Source organism: Mastigoproctus giganteus, chromosome 11 (assembly GCF_048544385.1).
Source record: "Mastigoproctus giganteus isolate SK-2022 chromosome 11, ASM4854438v1, whole genome shotgun sequence".
Lineage (NCBI taxonomy): Eukaryota > Metazoa > Arthropoda > Arachnida > Uropygi > Thelyphonidae > Mastigoproctus > Mastigoproctus giganteus.
This window is the reverse complement of record NC_143585.1, coordinates 72,141,266-72,160,808: the sequence shown is the minus strand read 5'-3', so window position 1 is coordinate 72,160,808 and position 19,543 is coordinate 72,141,266. Positions and strand designations below refer to the sequence as shown.

The window sequence follows — 19,543 nt, the reverse complement described above, 5'->3', positions numbered from 1 at the left end:
GTGTCTGGACACGCTGCACGTGAAACGGATGCATGTCTTGTTCTCGGAGAATCCTCCAGACGCTGCAGTGGGAAACCCCGACTGCGTTTGCTAGACTTCGTGTACTCGTTCTTGGATTCCCGTGTACATGCTGCAGCACATTCTGTTCGACGGCTGGAGTCCGTGCTGTTCTTACCCTGTCCCTGTCAGCTCTTTCAAATGAACCTCTCTCAGCTAACCTCTGGTGCAGTTTTGCAAAGAAATTATGACTGGGAATACGCCTCGTCGGATATCGTTCCGCGTACAAACGCTGTGTGGCTGGCCCACTACAATTTGCAGCCCCGTACGCCAAATGCATATCGGCTAACTCTGCGTTCGTGTAATCATCCATCCTACTAACTTGGCGTTCTTGTTCAAGAAATTCGAAATTCGCCTGGAGTATTCCAAAATGTTTGGATGTCCATGCGTCGGAGATGTGAGGCGTGCATTGTAGCCCGTGGAAGAAACTTCGAACACTTACTTTAATCCATGTACCTTTTGCTTCTTTTCATGTATTATTAAAACGATTTCTCACTTACGGTCTCTTTTCTTTATGGTGCTTCTGTGTACAACACCGCTTCAGGAAAGCATTTCCGACCCCACATTGCTATATGATTTCGAGTTGTCAGGATGTACCCTACCCCTCTTAGAAGTTCTGAAACGTTTAACTGAAACACCCTGTATATTGATAACGAAATAAAAGAGCTTTCGTATTGAAAATATTTTATTGATCATTCACAAATTTCCATAATTTCTGAATGACAATATACAATGGATTTATGATAACTAAAGTATGCTTGCTACTGCAATATAACTAAATGTCTCTGAAAACAGCGTCAATTGAGGTACCCGATCTTAGTTGAAACCACATACGCAGCTGTTCGGGGTACATAACAACGGTATGTTACGTGCCCCGAACAGCTGCGTATGCGAGACGAATAAAGAAATTGTTGATAAATCTTTGTATTCTTGCAGTCATAGGACAAATGCTTGCAACCATACTTCCTACAGTAGTAACTGCAGGAAGTATGATTGTGACGTCATACTATTAAAAAATTCTAAAACGTTAGAACTCGAAATATCATACTGGTCAGGAAAAATTTGTCACGTCTCTAATCATACTACTAGTGAGTGCCTCACACAGACTAGTGGTGTGAGCGTGGGAAGCGCCTCTGGCAGACGTCACTTCAGTGACCAATCAGATTTACTTGGTATGTATCCCCCGCCCCGCAAAGGATGTTTCACATCAAAACATCAGCAAAAGTGCGAGCCCATTGTTAAAATATTCACAGCTCACGACTGGAGGAATCCCCTCCCGCTCAGACGGCACAAGAAACGAAGTTAGAAAGATAGGCAAAGAAGACACTCCATCGCAGACACTACAATGCCCTCCGTCAAGACTCATCGATAACATTGCTTCCAATGCATGGCTCCCAAGTGGGATGCTCTTCCCCGAGACTGAAGGATTCATGCTGGCCATCCAAGACCAGGTAATCAACTCCAGAAACCTATAGAAAATACATTGCAAAGGAGCCCGGAATGTAAGAAGACACATGTCCACGATTACACCTGGTCACAGAAACGATCCAACACATCACCACGCGGTACAAGGTGATCACCCAGACTGAGTACACTCATAGACACGACCAGGTAGCCAGGATAATAGTAGTAGTAGTAGTAGTATTAGTAGTATTGGCATGTGATGCAAGAAAGCAAGTGTATGAGCTTATGAAGCATCAGCCAAAAAAAAAAACAAAAAAAAAACAAACAAAAAAAACACCATTCCCTGCAAATGCCTGTCCAGTTCCTCCTTAAATTTATTTAACCTATCAACTTCCACAACGACAGATGGAAGTTTGTTCCAGCAAATAACCACCCGCTGGCTAAAGGCAAATTCACGCACATCTATTCTACTTCTGTCTTTTCTTAATTTGAATTTAAGCCCCATTAGGTTCGTAATCTCAACAAGTGGAAGGATCCCATCAGAATTCAGCGTGCTCAACCCATTCAAGGCCTTATACACCTCAATCAGATTACCGCGCAGGTGCCTAGTCTCCAGCCACTGCAATTTTCAGAACTTAAGCCTCTCTTGGTAAGAGAATCCCTTCATTCCCCTCACCAATCTTGTTGCCCTTCTCTGTACACGCTCAAGCAAATCTACATTCCTCCTAAAATGAGGCCTCCAGACTTGTACGCAGTACTCAAGGCATGGCCTGACCAGTGCCTTATACAGAGGGACAATCACCTCCTTTTCCCTGCCAGAAAAATTCCTATATATCATTGAAAAAACCCCAGGACCTGCCCTGGCAGCCTGTCTTTATTGCTCAGCAAACTTCATATCTGACTGTACAATTACTCCCAGGTCTTTTTCATTTTCTATCACCTTAAGTATAGAACCACACAGTTGGTACATTTCTCTGGGGTTACTTCTACCCATATGCAATACTTGGCATTTGTCAAAGTTAAACTTCAGTTGCCACTTCTTAGCCCATCTGCCCAAATTATCTAGACCCTGTTTCAATAGCACACTGCCATTACTGTCATTAACAACCCTGCCAACCTTTGTATCATCTGCAAACTTCGACACTAAGCCTGATATACCTTCATCAATATCATTGATAAATATACAAAACAACAGAGGACCCTACACCGTAACCTGTGGGACTCCACTAATAACATTAGTTCACGAAGAGCAACACCCATTAATGACCACCCTCTGTCTTCTCCCACTGAACCATCCTTTTATCCATTGTAACAACTTAACCTTAATATCATTCTGCTCCAGTTTGTACAATAGTCTTCCATGCGCAACAGTATCCAAAGCCTTCCCGAAATCCAAATATATGATATCAAACCTATTTTTTGCATCCAGTACCTTTGTAACCAAATCATAATATCCTATCAAATTTGTCAGACAAGACTTTCTTTTAACAAACCCATGCTGTGTCTCAATTATTGCTGCAGTCTTGTCTAGATGATCCTGCAATGCATCTTTAACCAGTGACTCCATTATTTTACCCGGGACAAAAGTTAAACTAACTGGTCTGTAATTACTTGTGCCACCCTTCAATCTCCCTTTGTGAATTGGGGATACATGTGCACATCTCCAGTCCGTGGGGACCACCTATGAATCCAAGGATGTTCTCATAATTATGGCTAAGGGTTTTCTTACTTCTTTTGCCGCCTCCTTTAATATAACTGGATTGATCCAATGAACCCCAGGTGTCTTTCTTACGTTTAACTTCAACAATTTCTCCTCCACTTTGCTCTCAGTTATTACAAAATCATTAAGCACCCGCTACAATTTGATAACCTTCTGCCATTTTCAAACCTTAATAATTCTTCATGTGTGAATGTAGATGCAAAATACTCATTCAATTTGTTTGCTTTCTGAGCAAGATCATGAACAGAAAGTTATAAATACATCAGAAGCCAGCAAGGAAATACCAGCTGACCAAAGAAAGTGTACTCTACTATAAGTATGAACCCCAGGCAGTACTAGAGAACCGAACCCACAAACTGTAATGGTACCGCGCCATAATAACCGATAAGACCATCCCGCACAACAGACCCGACATAACCTTTGTGGACAAGATGGATAATGCTACCTACCTGATTGACTTAGCAGTGCCCAATACCAGCATTGTCCAGAAAACCCATGAGGTAAAAATTAGGAAATACACAGACCAGAGACATGAGGTCAAGGAGATGTGGCAAATGGAAGAAGTATCGACGATCCCGATCATCGTATCAACCACCGGTATGGTGCGAAAGACTCTACTTAGCAGCCTAGTTCCAATAGGTCTCCCAGAGAACACCTACAAAGAACTCCGGAAAGTCGCAATCCTGAACACCTCTAGGATAGTCAGAGATTTTCTCAACCAACAGTAAACCAGACATTACTACCACCCTGTGTACTTGGTAGCAGTACCCGTCACGGAGTGGAATCTCCCCAATCAGGGGGAAATAATGTATGAGCAACAATAGTAATAATAATAATAGCCCCCGGAGTGTAAAAAGAAAAACAACACAATATATTTATTATTTTTTCAGTTTTTAAAATTAATTATGCCATAAGTAAAAATACCGAAGTTAACAAGAATATGATTAATGATTTCATAATGCTTTAACCGGTATTTAATTCAAGGTATTCATATTAGGAAGTCGTTAATTTGATGATTATTGATCCGACTAGCCTTTATAATCGCTGTTTCTGTTCACCATGTTTAATGGCATTTGTTCGAAATCGGCAGAAGTATTGCTTGTTTTTTTTAATACTATTGCCGCTGGTTGCTCAGGTGCGCAAGATTTTTAAGCGCATCAGCGACTAAGACCATATTGTGTCGTTTATATGATATATGTTAATTGCATGTTATATGTTCAATTTTCTGTTTGCCGGACGAAAACCATGCTACTCTCACGTGAGACCGACTATCTCAGCCACGTTGTGAAAAGAGGCCCACAAAAATTCCTCGCCTCATCGACAAGAATCGAACCGAGGTACGGGGAAGATGGTGGTCATAACAACTATGCTACCCAAGAGGACTCTGTTGCCATATCAGTTGGATTCGAGCGTGGTATCACGGTTTTTTATCCCTACAGAAAGTTATAAATTCCAATTATACTCTGTACAATGTACTGCCACCATATCCAGTAGTAGTTCCAACTTCATTATGACAAATGATAAATGCCGTAGATAAACCTTTGAAAGCAGCATAGAATTGGCAGTGCAGTTTTTTTGTGATGAGCCGATAATTTACTATGCTGACATTCTGTGTTCTTAGTTGCATCTACAAATCCCCTCCCCCAAAATAAATACCAAAAAAAAAAAAAAAAAGACTTCAGTGTAAATTCAAATTAACCAACCAGCTGTAGTCATTTAAACTTGTTGTTATTATTATTATTATTTATTTACTTTTTGCGATCAGTTGGTAGGTGGTCAGAAAGAAGCGGATATTTTAAAATGGCGTGTAATCGCTCTCGAAAACTTAGGTAAGTGGGTATTTTGATTTTTTTTACAGGTGTGAAATTCGTTTTTATTGGATGATATACACAATTAATTTGCTATATGTGAGTTTCGTGCGAAATGCTTCTCATTATTCTGTGTGTATTGTCTATTGAGACAATAAAATTAAGTATAACGAGTTATACTTCATATTTTTCGCAATTTCAATGAATCTTAAATAGTCAAACCACTAGAAAAGATTACGTGCAGAAAAAAAACAAACAAAAAAAAAAAAAAAAAAGTCAATTTCCAAATGCTAAGGCGATCAGATCTGGAGTTTATTGCAAGATACCTTTCTTGGTGATTCCCTTCTACTTCTGACCATCTCTCTAGGTAAATCGGGATTTTTTTTTTTTTTTTTTTTGCTGGTGCAGCAATATCTTCAGGCTTCCTTGCACCATATAGCTAATAATAATAATATAGTCAGGGATGGATTGGTAACAGGGACGGTCCGGCCACAAAATTTCTGAGACCTGTTGAAGAATTGCTTTTGGGGCCCTGTTTCGGAATTACTCGCGGACCTGTTTGTTATTTCCTTACCTCCAGAAGTTAAAAACAATACAAATATTATTGAAAATGAGTATAATATAAAAATCGCATTTTTATATAAGATCCTATGTTCGATATCAACTAGAGAAAATACACGTTGAGATAGAATACACAAGATAGATAATACACGTAGAGTATACACTCTACTTCTAGCAATTTTCAAGTCAACTCGTGCAAGTGGGCTTGCAGTGACGATAATATGAGTAACTAGACATTAAGACAGTGGTACGCTCATTGATAGAAATGTGGAAAAAGACGCAGATGATATTATTACTTAGACCATTTGAGTGCAGGTCCCTGTTCAACACAAACGGTTGAACATGCTTGTGGCCTGCCCTGATTGGTAATTAGCATTAGTAGAGGCATATGATGCAAGAAAGAAATCTTATACAGCATCAGCCAAAAAAAAAAAAATAAATAAATACCATTTCATCTATCCATTCACTCTAAAAGTTTGTCCAGTTCTGTCCCCCCAGGTTTGTAATCTCAGCAAGAGGAAGAATCCCATTAGCATTGAGCCTGCTCAAACCATTCAAAACCTTATACACCTCTGTCAGATCACCTTGCAGATGCCTAGTCTCCAGATGCTGCAACTTGCAGAACTTTAGCCTTTCTTTGTAAGTGCACCCCTTTGTTCTCCTCACCAATCTTGTTGCCCTTCTCCATATTTATTCTAACAACTCTACAACCTTCCCAAAATGAGGCCTCTAGACACAGTATTCAATTTGTGGCCTGACCATTGCCTTATACAAAGGGATAATCATCTCCTTTTCCCTCCTAGCAAAATTCCTGTATATCATTGACAAGACCCCATAACTTGCTCTGGCTGCCTGTCTGCTCAGAAAACTTCATATCAGAGTTCACAATTACCCTAGGTCTTTTTCATCTTGAGTGTAGTACCACACAGTTGGCATGTTACTCTGGGTTTACTGCTACCCATATGCAGTACTTCAAATTTTACTGCTTCAGTTACCACCTCTCAGCCCATCTGCTCAACTTTTCTAGATCCTGTTGCAGTACAGTACTGTCATTACTGTAATTCACAACCCGGCCAACCTTCACATCATCTGCAAACTTGGACGTTAACCCCGATATACCTTCATCAATATCATTGATAAATATACAAAACAACAATGGGCTCAACACCGAACTCTGGGGGACTCAACTAATAATATTAGTCCATGAAGAGCAGTGTCCATTGACAATTACAGGGATAAAACTTTCTTTTAAAGGTGATCCCTTACTGAACACATGGTTTAAGGATTGACAAAGACAATGGAATAAGGTGTATTATGATCCAAGTGAGTTGGAAAATGCAAAAATGCACTTTTTAAACAGTATAAATAGGACTCTAAGGTAAGATGGCAATTTTAGTTTTTTAAGCCATAAAAAATTGTTTTTTCGAATGCACACACACACACACACACACTTGTATTCACTTAAACCATGTGAATCAGTACAGTATAGCCATACAATATAACAATAGATGTTCCAAAAATCTCTAAAAAAGAACTATAATAAATTATCATATTTAGTCCATCATAATGCACAGTTTTCCTGGAAATTGTCTAAAATTCCCCTGTGTTTCATCGTCTAAAAATGTCAACCCTGCAGCACTCCCCTGAATCCATGGATGCTCTCATAATTAGAGCCAAAAGACCATTTACCTCTTTTTCTACTTCACTTAATATAATTAAATATATTTTGTGTGCTCCAGGTGCCATTTTTACTTTCAGAAGTTTCTCTTTCGCTTTCTTCTCAGTTATCACAAAATCATTTAGTCACTACTAGAAGTTGATACATTGGTTACCCTCATGTGTGAACATAGATACAAAATATCTATTCAGTTTGTCAGCAACCTGAGCAGGATCATCAGCAGTTAAACCACATCTAGTGGATCAATGTGATTCACCTCCTCCTAATGGTTACATAACTAAACAAAAATCTTTTCTACTTTTCTTTGCATTCTTGGCAGAAATGTCCCGTGTTCTGCCTTAGCTTGCCTAACCCATTTGTGACTTGTCTAGTTTATATCTGCTTTTTTTCAAAGATTCTTTATGGAACTTTTTTGGAGCTAGAATTGTCTGCATGGGTTGAATAATTTCTTGTTTTTTGACATAGTCCAGTGGGCAAGTGTGAGGGTGCAGAAGCATACACTTTGAATGAATAGTGGTTCAATCCTGTGTGACCGCTAAATATGATTAATGATTGTATTCATTATTAAAATAATGTAAACTCCTCTGGCCTAATGAACCTGCCCAAGTATAAACAGCCGACCGGGCTAGCCGAGTGGGTAAAGTACCTGCCCGGCAACCCAAAGGTCGCGGGTTCGATTCCCGCCTCGGGCTTGGATCAAAGTACTGCAAAAACCTTGGGAGGTGCAATATGGCCACAGAAGCCGATGCGCCAACAACTACCAAATCAAAAAAAAAAAAAAAAAAAAAAAGTATAAACAAGAACATTGTTTTTTTTTATAAGCATCACAGGAATTTTTCTTCTCTGTTATGAGGTCTCATCAGTTCATCTGCCATCCATTTAGGTCTAAGCCTTGAATAGCATCTCTTAGTTGGTATAAAAGCTTAGTAGTTTCTACAGTTACTTCCCTGAATGTTTCCCATTTAGAATTTGTTGTTGGTATCATCATTAGTTAGTCCCACTGAATAGAATTTAAAAACTGCCTGAGACCATTGTAGTAACTTTTATGAAAGCAAAAGTCTTCCTTAGCCCTTGACAGTAGTTTCATCTTTAAGCACTTTTTAAGTACTTAGTGTACACAGGTTACACTTACTTTGCAACTAACCAGCATCCATTCGCTGACAAACTCTCAATTCGCAGAAAGGGATAAACGAGGAAAGAAAAAAACAACTTTTTGCCTTCCTCATTTATCCATTCTGTTTTCTGGAACAACCTTTCTTCATATGTATTTCTTGAAAATTACAAGCTACAGAAATTCAAATCTAATGTAAACAAGTATATATATTCTGTCTTTGAAAACTATAACCGAAACACACTACTAAGAGGCGCCTCCGTAGCCAGGTGGGCAGGAGCAGCAGTGCGTAGCACACGCTTCTTGATTAGACTGGGGTTCAAGCCCGTGACCGCCAAATACGGAGGATGCAGAAAGGTCAGGGAATGACCACCACATATCCCTGGAGCAATATGGCCTTAGTTGCTAATGCTCCTAAAAACCAAAAAAATAAAAAAAAAATTACAAAACACTACTAAGAACTATCGGTTCTAATGCCTTTCGTGTGGAGGGGAAGGAAACCACATCCGTGCACTGTGATCACTGCCACTTAACAGTTCTTTTATCTGCAGATCTTTGGTGCATGCTGGCTATTATGTCAAGAGTATTTCTCTCGGTGCCTCTTGAGCATGCCATTATTAAAACAGTCACCCAATAAACCTCAAAAGCCATGCTGTTGTGTGAGTAATCAACCCTCAAGTTCCAGCCAATTTCTGAAAAGTTAAAATCCTCCATTATAAGATAATCTGATTTACTGGCCCACTTTATCTCTCTGTACAGTTTTTTGGTATACTCATTACAGTTATTAGGCCTATAACACATTCCTGCTATCTTTTTTATTTTCCTAATTACTTATGTTATTCAATGGTCATGGTACACCAGACTGACAACATTGCACCAGCCACCCAAGTCAGTAGGATGTACTGCCTTAAATTAACCAATATCATTATTTCTTCCCCCTCTCCTCCTGTCCTTTTCTGTACACGTTGTGCCTTTCGTATTGTATTCAAATTCTGCATCCCTTATGTCTCAGTGACATTGTTTCCAATATCCCTACGATGTCCATGTTTCACGACTTAACCAGTACAGTCAGTCCTCGTATAACACGAATTCGATCAAACACGATTTATAAATAGGGGAACGATATCTTATATAACACGAACCGAATTCGCTTATGCACGATTCGCCTTTGTGTTTACAAGAAATGGCAGTCGAACGCAGAATCACCCCAACCGAACGCAACACGATAGGAATGAAGAGAAGATTCTGAAAATGTATTTATGTTTTTTATATCAGTGAAGGGGAAACACATTTCGCCATAATAACGTAAAAAGTAACACAATTCCAGCAATCGATATAATCGCAAATGCAATTAGATCGACTTTACTACCAGTTTATAACAGATTCCACTATCATAAATGCAACTGGAAATTGTTTTTATTGTTTTATGGTAGTAACCCCTAGAAATGTGCTTTAGTAAAATGTGAAGTGTTAATAGTGTACTCTGCCTTTAGGGTGTTGTTTATTCAGTTGCTACACACGCGCAGCTTTGTTTATGTGTATCAATCGTGCCTCCTCGTTTTCTAATTGTGCTTTATTCCCTAAAAATAAGTAAAATACTTAAAAGGTGTGAAAAGGAAGCGTCCTTTTTCTCTCTGAATCTGCAGATTCAGAGAGAAAAAGAAAAGCAATATCGATAAACAGAGGTGGACTGGGTTAAAAATTCTTACCCAGGAAAATTTATAGTGGCCTCATACTATGGTTTATGGCGAAAATCACACCGGCTTCCGGCCCACTGGGGTTTCCCCAGTAAGGCTTATGGCCAGTCCACCTCTGTCGATAGAGAAAAAATATGAAATTGTGAAATACTTTGAGCAAAATGAAAGACTATGTGATATTGCACGTGCTACAGACCTAAATGAGGCAATGCCAAGAATTACAAAGAATGCAGAGAAAATAAAAACAACTTTCATAGCAGGAACAACTCAAAGTGTAATTAAAATCCATTAGATTAAGACACAAAGGATTGGAAGAGATGGAACGGCTGTCATCTGTTTTGATAGAAAATCAAGCAAAAAAACAAGTTTGCTTACGATAGAAGCAAAAGCATTAGCAATATTTTATTACGTAATAGTCGTAATAAAATACGTAAGTATTTTATTACGATTATTTATTGTGTTTTGTAATGTTTTGGTTACAAATGTGTGTTCAGTCTTTGGTGGTCGGCACCTAACCCTATTTTTCCTATAGGGCCTGTTGTTTATATTGCACGATTTTGCATTGCATGAGGGTTTCTAGGAACACAACTATCGTGCTATACGAGGACTGACTGTACTTCAGATTTGTGAAATTTGATTACTGTACTATACTCCTTGTATTATTGTACCTGTAAATAAACATGCACCTGTTTTTGCTTTTAGTAAACTTAACACAGTCTGTGTATTTGCTTTTCCCACGAAGATCCCCCAGCAAGCCTCAATCTCCAACATTTCACTTTTCAGCATTAGCATTAGTAGAGGCATTTGATGCAAGAAAGCAAGCTTATGCAGCATCAGCCAAAAAAAAAAAAAAAAAAAAATAAATAAATAAATAAGTAAAAAATAACCACTTCCACTTCATCCCTCTGTTCGTTCGAAATACCTGTCCAGCTGAGCCTTCAGGATGCTGTATGTTTAAATAGAAACAGTTCAAGAATTACTTTACTTGTAGCTACTGTGTATCCCCACCCCTCAAGCTAGCAGTTTTCCAACCTACCTCTCACTGCCTCAGTAACATCAGCAAATCTTGCACCATTCTATTCAATTATATCCCAACCCTTTTAAAAACAGCCTCTCCTGTTAAATTGCACAGACCATGCTGTGACAAATTCTACTCCATAAGCCTTCCCAGTCTCTTCAGGGCCAAATTTATCGACTAGGTTCCCATTGTGTAATCCCGGTTTTTTTTTTTTGTCTGAGCAGAATTACAGAATTTCAAATTTGTTGCCTGAGTTTGGGCCCTTGTGTTGTGCTGAGCAGCTGAATGATATGCATCTTTCTCTCTTTTTTTTCTTCAAGCGCATCGACCCTGTTGTTCAAGCCCTCATATAAACCCATCAGAATGCTGAATGCAAAAAGGCATCCCCTTTGGCTGTATTGTGTCTGGCTAAAGTAAGCTTTACAAAGAGGCAACAAGCAGATTTGTAAGAGAACTGCCATTAGCAGTTATCTCCAGAGCCAAAACATTCCTTCCACTGCTTTGAGTTGTTTACTTTGCTGTCATTTGAGGTATCATTCTAGTATAATATCAGAATACAGGCAGTTCTCGCTTTATGAGTTTTCGCTTTATGAGTTCCCAGGTTTACAAGTTTTTTTTTTTTCCAAGTATCAAAAGAATCGAAAATACGAACATTGATTGCAAAAAAGAAAAAAAAAAGAAAAAAGTTAAACATTCATAAATAGCACATTTCAAACCACGCTCATAGCTATACAATACAGTGTACCCCACTTCACGATATTAATCCGTTCCAGATACACCATCATATCGAGAAAATATCGTAATGTGAACCCAATAACACGTGGAACGAATTTTTTGGTAATTCGTTCTATGACCTCAGAAGTTGAAATTTTTGCTATTCTAAAAGGTAATTTTCATAGTGTAAATTGTATTAGTTACCAATTCAAATTATTAAAATGCACTGCACTTTCATCGTTATCCTATGTTCTGTTATAAGAACCAATTTTGAACGGCTTTGTGATATTTTTCTAAAGCACATTCCTGGAAGTCATTACCAGAAAACAATTTGCACTTTCCGGTTTATTGGGCTTTTCTGTTAGTGCATCTAATTATAAACAGGTAGTAAACTTGATGTTATTGTATTTGCAAAAATGTAGATAGCTGGAGTTATGTGGTTTTTTATGTTATTATGGTGAAATGCATTTCCCCTTTACTGAAATCTTCAGTCATATAAAAAACATAAATAAAATTTCAGAATCTTCTCTTCATTCCTTTTTTTAAGCTTCGTAAACTTGTTTACTCTGCCCAAATCGTGTTAGTTGCAATTTGTGCGTTCTGTTAAAAAATGCTTATGCATCTATTGAAATTTATAAAGAAAAGAGAAGATTATCTTGGAAACAAACGCCTCTTGAAGCATTTCTGAAGAAGATGACTCCAACAAGCCAATGAGTGTCGAGCCAATCAATAATGAGTGACCAATGAGTGTGCATTTAGTCGATGATCAATAAACATTCTTTAACATTTGTAAGTCATAAATAATTTCTTTATTATTATAATTTGTTTTATAGGCTACGTTTTCATTTCTTTGCATAAATCAATCATTGTTTAAACATAAATTAATTAGCTAACTAATTTCATTGTTGAGAATGTAACCCCTATTTTTAACATTGTCTATGAGAAATAAATTCCCGCTTTACGAGTTTTCGCTTTGTGAGTGCACAGTAAGAACGAATTAACTCGTAAAGTCGAGAACTACCTGTACTGTACAAAACCAAGAGATAAGAGTATATTTAATGCTTCATTTGGCTGCACTTTACTTTACTTTTTTTATATTTGGATTATTTGGCACCAGTATTGAATATGTTATTTTAAGTTATGTTATTATACTATGTGAGACAGTTACATTATAAAACCATGTTTGTGTTGCTATTAAGTTATAGTTTATGTACTTAATAAAAACATTTCTAATTTTATTTAGTATCTATCTAATTGTATTAGATACTAATTGTACAGTTAGTGTCTAGTTGTATCTGATTGGCTAATGTTAATTAGTCTCCTACAGAATCACACAGAAAGAAGACATATTCTTATATTCATACTATAATCATTGCTACTTTTATATCATTCTTATATCAATACTGTAATTGATACTACTTATATCATTTATATATCAGTACTATAATTGATAATATATTTATGTCATTCTTATATCAGTATTATAATCACTCTACGTTTGTATTGTTCTTGTATCAATACTGTAATGATAATACATTTATATCATTCTTTTATAAATACTGTAGAGCAGGGGTCAGCAACCCGTGGCTCGCGAGCCGCATGTGGCTCTTTAACTTTTCACCCACATGAAGCAGAGTTTGAAATGGAGTTAGAAGACTTAAAAATCAAGGACATGTGGAGTGCAAGACTAAAATGCCTTAAAACTGAAATTGAGGATTTGGAGAGGCAAAAGGCTGCCCTTGAAATTCTACACAAATGGATGCCAATAAATGAGTTGAAAAAGCAAGACCGAATTGTGTTTGATGCATGGTCTAGCTTACTGGACATGTATATAAATTTGAAAATATTTGCGTTTGGACTTCTCTCAGTTTTTGGTTCAAAGAATTTTTGTGGGCAAATATTTTCGAACCTGAACTATGTTAAAAATATATCAAGAAACCGTCTGAACAATGCGAGTCCCTCAGCATGCTTAAAGACAGCGGTTCTCAAACTTTCTGGGCCCACACCTCCCTTGACCTGTAAAATTTTCCCAGTGCCTCCCTTGAAGTAAAGCATCTATAATTGTGCAATTTCTTATTTTTAATATGTTAATACAATAATTATTAATACTACATGAAATAATAAGCATCTGTAGTTCTAAATTACGTTAGAACTACAGATGCTTATTATTTCTAAGTACAATTTAGAACTAAATTACGTTAGTAATTTAGAACTACAACTTCTAAATTAGTAACGATTATTATCAGTAAGTAATCACGCCAAAAACAGTAAAAAACACAATCGCACACCGCTAAAACCATATTTTCAACCATGCAGCTAATGCTGTACTATGCAATCTACCTATATATGTCATACATAGTATGCACTAAATTATATATATTACATTACATCATATCATTCATAATTCATCAATCCATTTCAGCAAAATATATTTTTTTTCCCAATGTTTATCTCATGTTTATATCGAAGTTAGAGTGAGAGGGGTGGCGGTAAATGCTTTAAAAAATAGGTTATAAAATTTAATGTTATGTTATTAAAGTTTATTTATATGTATATATTTTTAATTTATATATGTTGTGTTATGAAAATTACATTTCTGTTTAACTTTTTGTGCCTCCTTTTGCACTAGTCTGCGCCTCCCCAGGGAGGCGTGCCTCCCAGTTTGGAAATTGCTGCTTAAAGATCAAAATTGCAGTATGATTTTTAGAGTTCCCTGATTTGAGAGACTTGTTCAAGAAGTTCAGCAGCAAAAGTCACATTAATTAGAAATATTATTAATAAATAATATTTAAAAAAATATATATTTTTAATAAAACACCTTCCCACTCTATTCCATTTCTTAAAAAACTCCCTCCTCCCCTCCAGCTTGAGCTGAAGTGTGGCTCTTCAGATTCTCTCTTTTTTTTTTTAATTAGATCAAAAATGGCGGCTCTTTACTCAAAAAGGTTGCTGACCCCAAGTAGAGAGAGCATCAAAAATTCAAACGTCAATAATTCGAAACGTTAATAATCTGAATGAGCAAGCATCTATTTATTTATTTTTTATGCTGGAAGTGCCAGTTATTGTGATCACATTCAAAAATTGAATTTTGATTCTATTAAATGGCAATTCTAATAAGTCTAATAACAAAGAAAGGCTTAAGTTTTGCAAATCACAGTGTCTGGAGACTAGGCACTGGTGAGGTGATCTGATAGAGGTGTACAAAGCCTTGAATTGTTTGAGCATGCTCATTGCTGATAGGATACTGCCTCTTGCTCAGAATAATCACCTGAGAGGGCATAAATTCAAATTGAGGAAAGACAGATGTAGGATAGATGTGCGGAAATTTGCCTTTAGCCAGCTGGTAGTTGGTTGGTGGAACAGACTTCCATCCCTTGTTGTGGAAGTTGATAGCCTAAATAAATTTAAGGCTCAGCTGGACAGGTATTTCGAATGAACAGAGGGATGAAGTGGAAGGGTTTTTTTTTTTTTTTTTTGGCTGATGCTGCATAAACTTGCTTTCTTGCATCATATGCCTCTACTAATGCTAAGTGAAAATCGGAGGAATATTATTCACAGGCCATAAAAATTAAGATATTAAGCACAAATTTGTACTTTTATTACCTTACCAATTAATAAAATTAAATGATATGTGAAAATCAGAAGAATATTATCCACAGGTTAGCAAAATAAAAATAAATTTATGCTTATGTACATAGCTTAATTAATATATTTCTGTTCACTAACTTTTTTTTTTTTTTTTTTGTTATAAAATCTAAAACAGTAAAAAAAATGATGAGCATCAGTCAATAACAAAGAACACAGCATGCAGAATTGGTGCACTTGAGATATGGAGTAAAAAGATTCTAACATTACAGAGTTTTATTTTACTGTACCGTAGGTATAGGGTCTTTTAAAAGGAAGCAGCAATTTTTAACAATTGAATCAAAGATTGAGATTTTAAACAGACTTTCAAAGGGAGAAAGCTGGTCTTCGTTAGCAAAATTTTATGAGGTTGGATAGTCAACCATAACAGACATTCAAAACAACAAGGAAAGAATTTTAAAGTTTGCATCAAAACTCAATTCAGATGATGGTGCAAAAAAAAGAAAAACTATGAGAACAGCTAATGAGCCATCCTTTGAAGATGCCATTTATTTGTGGTTCACACAGAGATGAAGTTAAGGAGAACCCATATCTAGACCTTTGTTGTGTGAAAAAGTGCTGGATTTTAACAAAAAATTAGGCACTCCCTCAGATTTTAAAGCCAGTACAGGCTGGTTAAAAACTTTAAATCACAGCAGAGCATTAGAGAACTTCACATTGAAGGGAAATTTTATATTGTGGTCTTACTGCATTGTAATCACTTTAAAAAAAGTTTATCGATCTTATGAAAAGTGCAAGATATTCCAAAGATGACGTATACAATGCCGACAAGACTGGAATAAACTGGAAGTCACTGCCTCAAAAATCTCTTGCATCATGCCTTGAAATAGCTGCTCCCAGGTTTAAAGAGCGACTTACAGCTATGGTTTGTGCTAATGCCACTTATGCTTTGCCATTGATAGAAAAATTGTTTTGAAAATGTCTCCTGCCTCCCTATGAGTTTTAAAGTGCAAAAAAAAATGCATGAATGAACTCAAAAGTGTTTACCACTTAGTTTACCATCGATCTTATTCCGAATATCAAAAAGTATCATGAACGAGAAGGCAAAATGGGCAAATCCTTGCTTATCCTAGACAAAGCGGCATCACAGATTTCAGTGGAAACGTTAAACAAAATAGATGATGGATTTGAGGTCGTGTTTCTTCCACCAAACTTTACCACACTCCTCCAATCAATGGATTAGGGAGTTGTCGAAAAGTTGAGGAGAATCTACAAAAAATAAGTCTTACATCAATTACTTTTAGCAGAACACATCATAGCCCAGTTAGTCCCAATTAGTTTGGATTATTGACACTCTACTGTACTATAATCAGTACTATATTTATATCACTCATATGAACACCATAATAATAGCAGCTATATTATTATTATATCAATACTATGACAATGGTGGCTATATTGTTCTTATATTGATAGTTTAACAATGGCAACAGACTACAACTTTTGTTTAAGCAATTTCGAAAAGCAGGTAACAAACTAACTTTATCAGATAAACACAAGTAACCAAAATATAACAAAAATCAATAATTTTTAAGTAATAACTAAAGCCAACTTAGTAGCTTTCAAAAAACAATGTGTTCAACTGGCTTGCTTCAGTTTTCTGGGGTTCGAGCCCGTCACCACCAAATACGGAGGATGCGGAAAGGTCAGGGAATGACCACCGCATATCCCAGAGCAATATGGTTGCTAATGCTCCAAAAAAAAAAAAAAATCAGTTTTCTGAATTAAGATAGTTGAACGCATTTCAGTTTGTTTCTCTGAGAAATGTATACTGTATTATTCAGGTTCATTGATGTTATATTCATTCTTTATGAACTATAATGATACTTAACTGGAATAAAAACAAAAAAAAGGTGTATGTTTAACTGGAATTCTTTTCAAACTAGTTATTTGAAAAGAATATTATCATTTTACATATTTAATGGTCATATGGGCCTGAACCATGGTTAAGGCTCAAATGAATCATAATTCCTATGTTCATAAAAACTTTCCCCTTGTTTTTGAGCTCTTGAATCCACGGTCTTGTTTTCTGTTTCAAAATGATTGAGAGTTAAATTTTTAATAATTTATCTTAAATAATTATACCTTTAATAATTCAATACAATTATTTTCAGAGCACAGATCCAGGTTAAACGTGTGTCAGTACAAACTCAGACAAATCTATGTGCTAATACAGAACAACAACATGCTATTGCAATATCAAATAGTGACACACTACAAATACCTTCAGTTTCTGAACAGTTAGCTCAGCTGTTGCCATCCAAACAACTTATGGAATATTATAAAACAAAATTAGCAAAATATGATGATGAACATGAAGAAATATGTAGAAAGTTAGAAAGCTATACAAAATTGACAGATGAACAGGTGAGTACAAATGTTTAAAAATATATTAATATTTTTTATGAAAAGTTTAAATAATAAAAGAAACATTAGAATCTGCTTGTTATGTTCTTTGTACCAAATGAAACAAAGTTGGGTATCAGTTTAGATTTGTAGTAGTAGTAGTAGTAGTGGCACTTGATGCAAGAAAGCAAGTGTAGGAGCTTATGCAGCATCAGCCAAAAAAAAAAAAAATCACACCATACCCTCCAATTGCCTGTCCAGTTCCTCCTTAAATTTATTTAACCTATCAACTTCCACAACGACAGATGGAAGTTTGTTCCAGCAATTAACCACCCGCTGGCTAAAGGCAAATTTCCGCACATCTATTCTACATCTATCCTTTCTTAATTTGAACTTATGTCCCCGTAGGTTCGTATTCTGAACAAGTGGGAGGATCCCATCAGAATTCAGCGTGCTCAACCCATTCAAGGCCTTATAGACCTCAATCAGATCACCGCGCAGGTGCCTAGTCTCCAGCCACTGCAATTTGCAGAACTTAAGCCTCTCTTGGTAAGAGGATCCCTTCATTCCCCTCACCAATCGTGTTGCTCTTCTCTGTACACGCTCAAGCAAATCTACATCCTTCCTAAAATGAGGCCTCCAGACCTGTACGCAGTACTCAAGGCGTGGCCTGACCATTGCCTTATACAGAGGGACAATCACCTCCTTTTTCCCTGCTAGCAAAATTCCTATATATCATTGACAAAACCCCATGACCTGCCCTAGCAGCCTGTCTACATTGCTCAGAAAACTTCATATCTGACTGCACAATTACTCCCAGGTCTTTTTCATTTTCTACCACCTTAAGTGTAGTACCACACAGTTGGTACGTTTCTCTGGGGTTACTTCTACCCATATGCAGTACTTTGCATTTGTCAAGGTTAAACTTCAGTTGCCACTTCTTAGCCCATCTGCCCAAATTATCTAGATCCTGTTGCAGTAGCACACTGCCATTACTGTCATTAACAACCCTGCCAACCTTCGTGTCATCTGCAAACTTCGACATTAAGCCTGATATACCTTCATCAATATCATTGATAAATATACAAAACAACAGTGGACCCAACACCGAACCCTGTGGGACTCCACTAATAACATTAGTCCACGAAGAGCAGCACCCATCGATTACCACCCTCTGTCTTCTCCCACTTAACCATCCTTTTATCCATTGTAGCAACTTACCCTTAATACCATTCTGCTCCAATTTGTACAGTAGTCTTCCATGCGCAACAGTGTCAAAAGCTTTCCTGAAATCCAAGTATATGATATCAAAATTATTTTTTGCATCCAGTTCCTTTGTGACCACATCATAATAACCAATCAAATTTGTCAGACAAGACTTTCCCTTAACAAACCCATGCTGTGTCTGAATTATTGCTGCAGTCTTGTCTAGATGATCCTGCAATGCATCTTTAACCAGTGACTCCATTATTTTACCCGGAACAGAAGTTAAACTAACTGGTCTGTAATTATTCGTGTCACCCTTCGAACCTCCTTTGTGAATTGGGGATACATTTGCACATCTCCAGTCCGTGGGAACCTCCCCTGAATCCAAGGATGCTCTCATAATTATGGCTAAGGGTTTGCTTAGTTGCTTAGCCGCCTCCTTTAATATAACTGGATAGATCCCATCCGCCCCAGGTGCCTTTCTTATGTTTAACTTCAACAATTTCTCCTCCACTTTGCTCTCAGTTATTACAAAATCATTAAGCACACTGCTACAATTTGATAACCTTCTTCCATTT

At 36.9% G+C, this 19,543-nt stretch overlaps 1 protein-coding gene across 1 annotated transcript in view; it reads left to right on the top strand.

The window, feature by feature from the left end:
• The first annotated feature begins 4,974 nt into the window (after positions 1-4,974).
• Positions 4,975-19,543, top strand: part of LOC150078116 (coiled-coil domain-containing protein 77-like) — a 55,032-nt gene continuing 40,463 nt past the window's right edge. The window contains exons 1-2 of the mRNA XM_090384468.1: positions 4,975-5,010; positions 17,528-17,780. Of these exons, the coding sequence (XP_090240594.1) occupies positions 4,982-5,010; positions 17,528-17,780 (282 nt within the window). The 5' untranslated portion in view covers positions 4,975-4,981. The remainder of the gene's footprint in view (positions 5,011-17,527; positions 17,781-19,543) is intronic.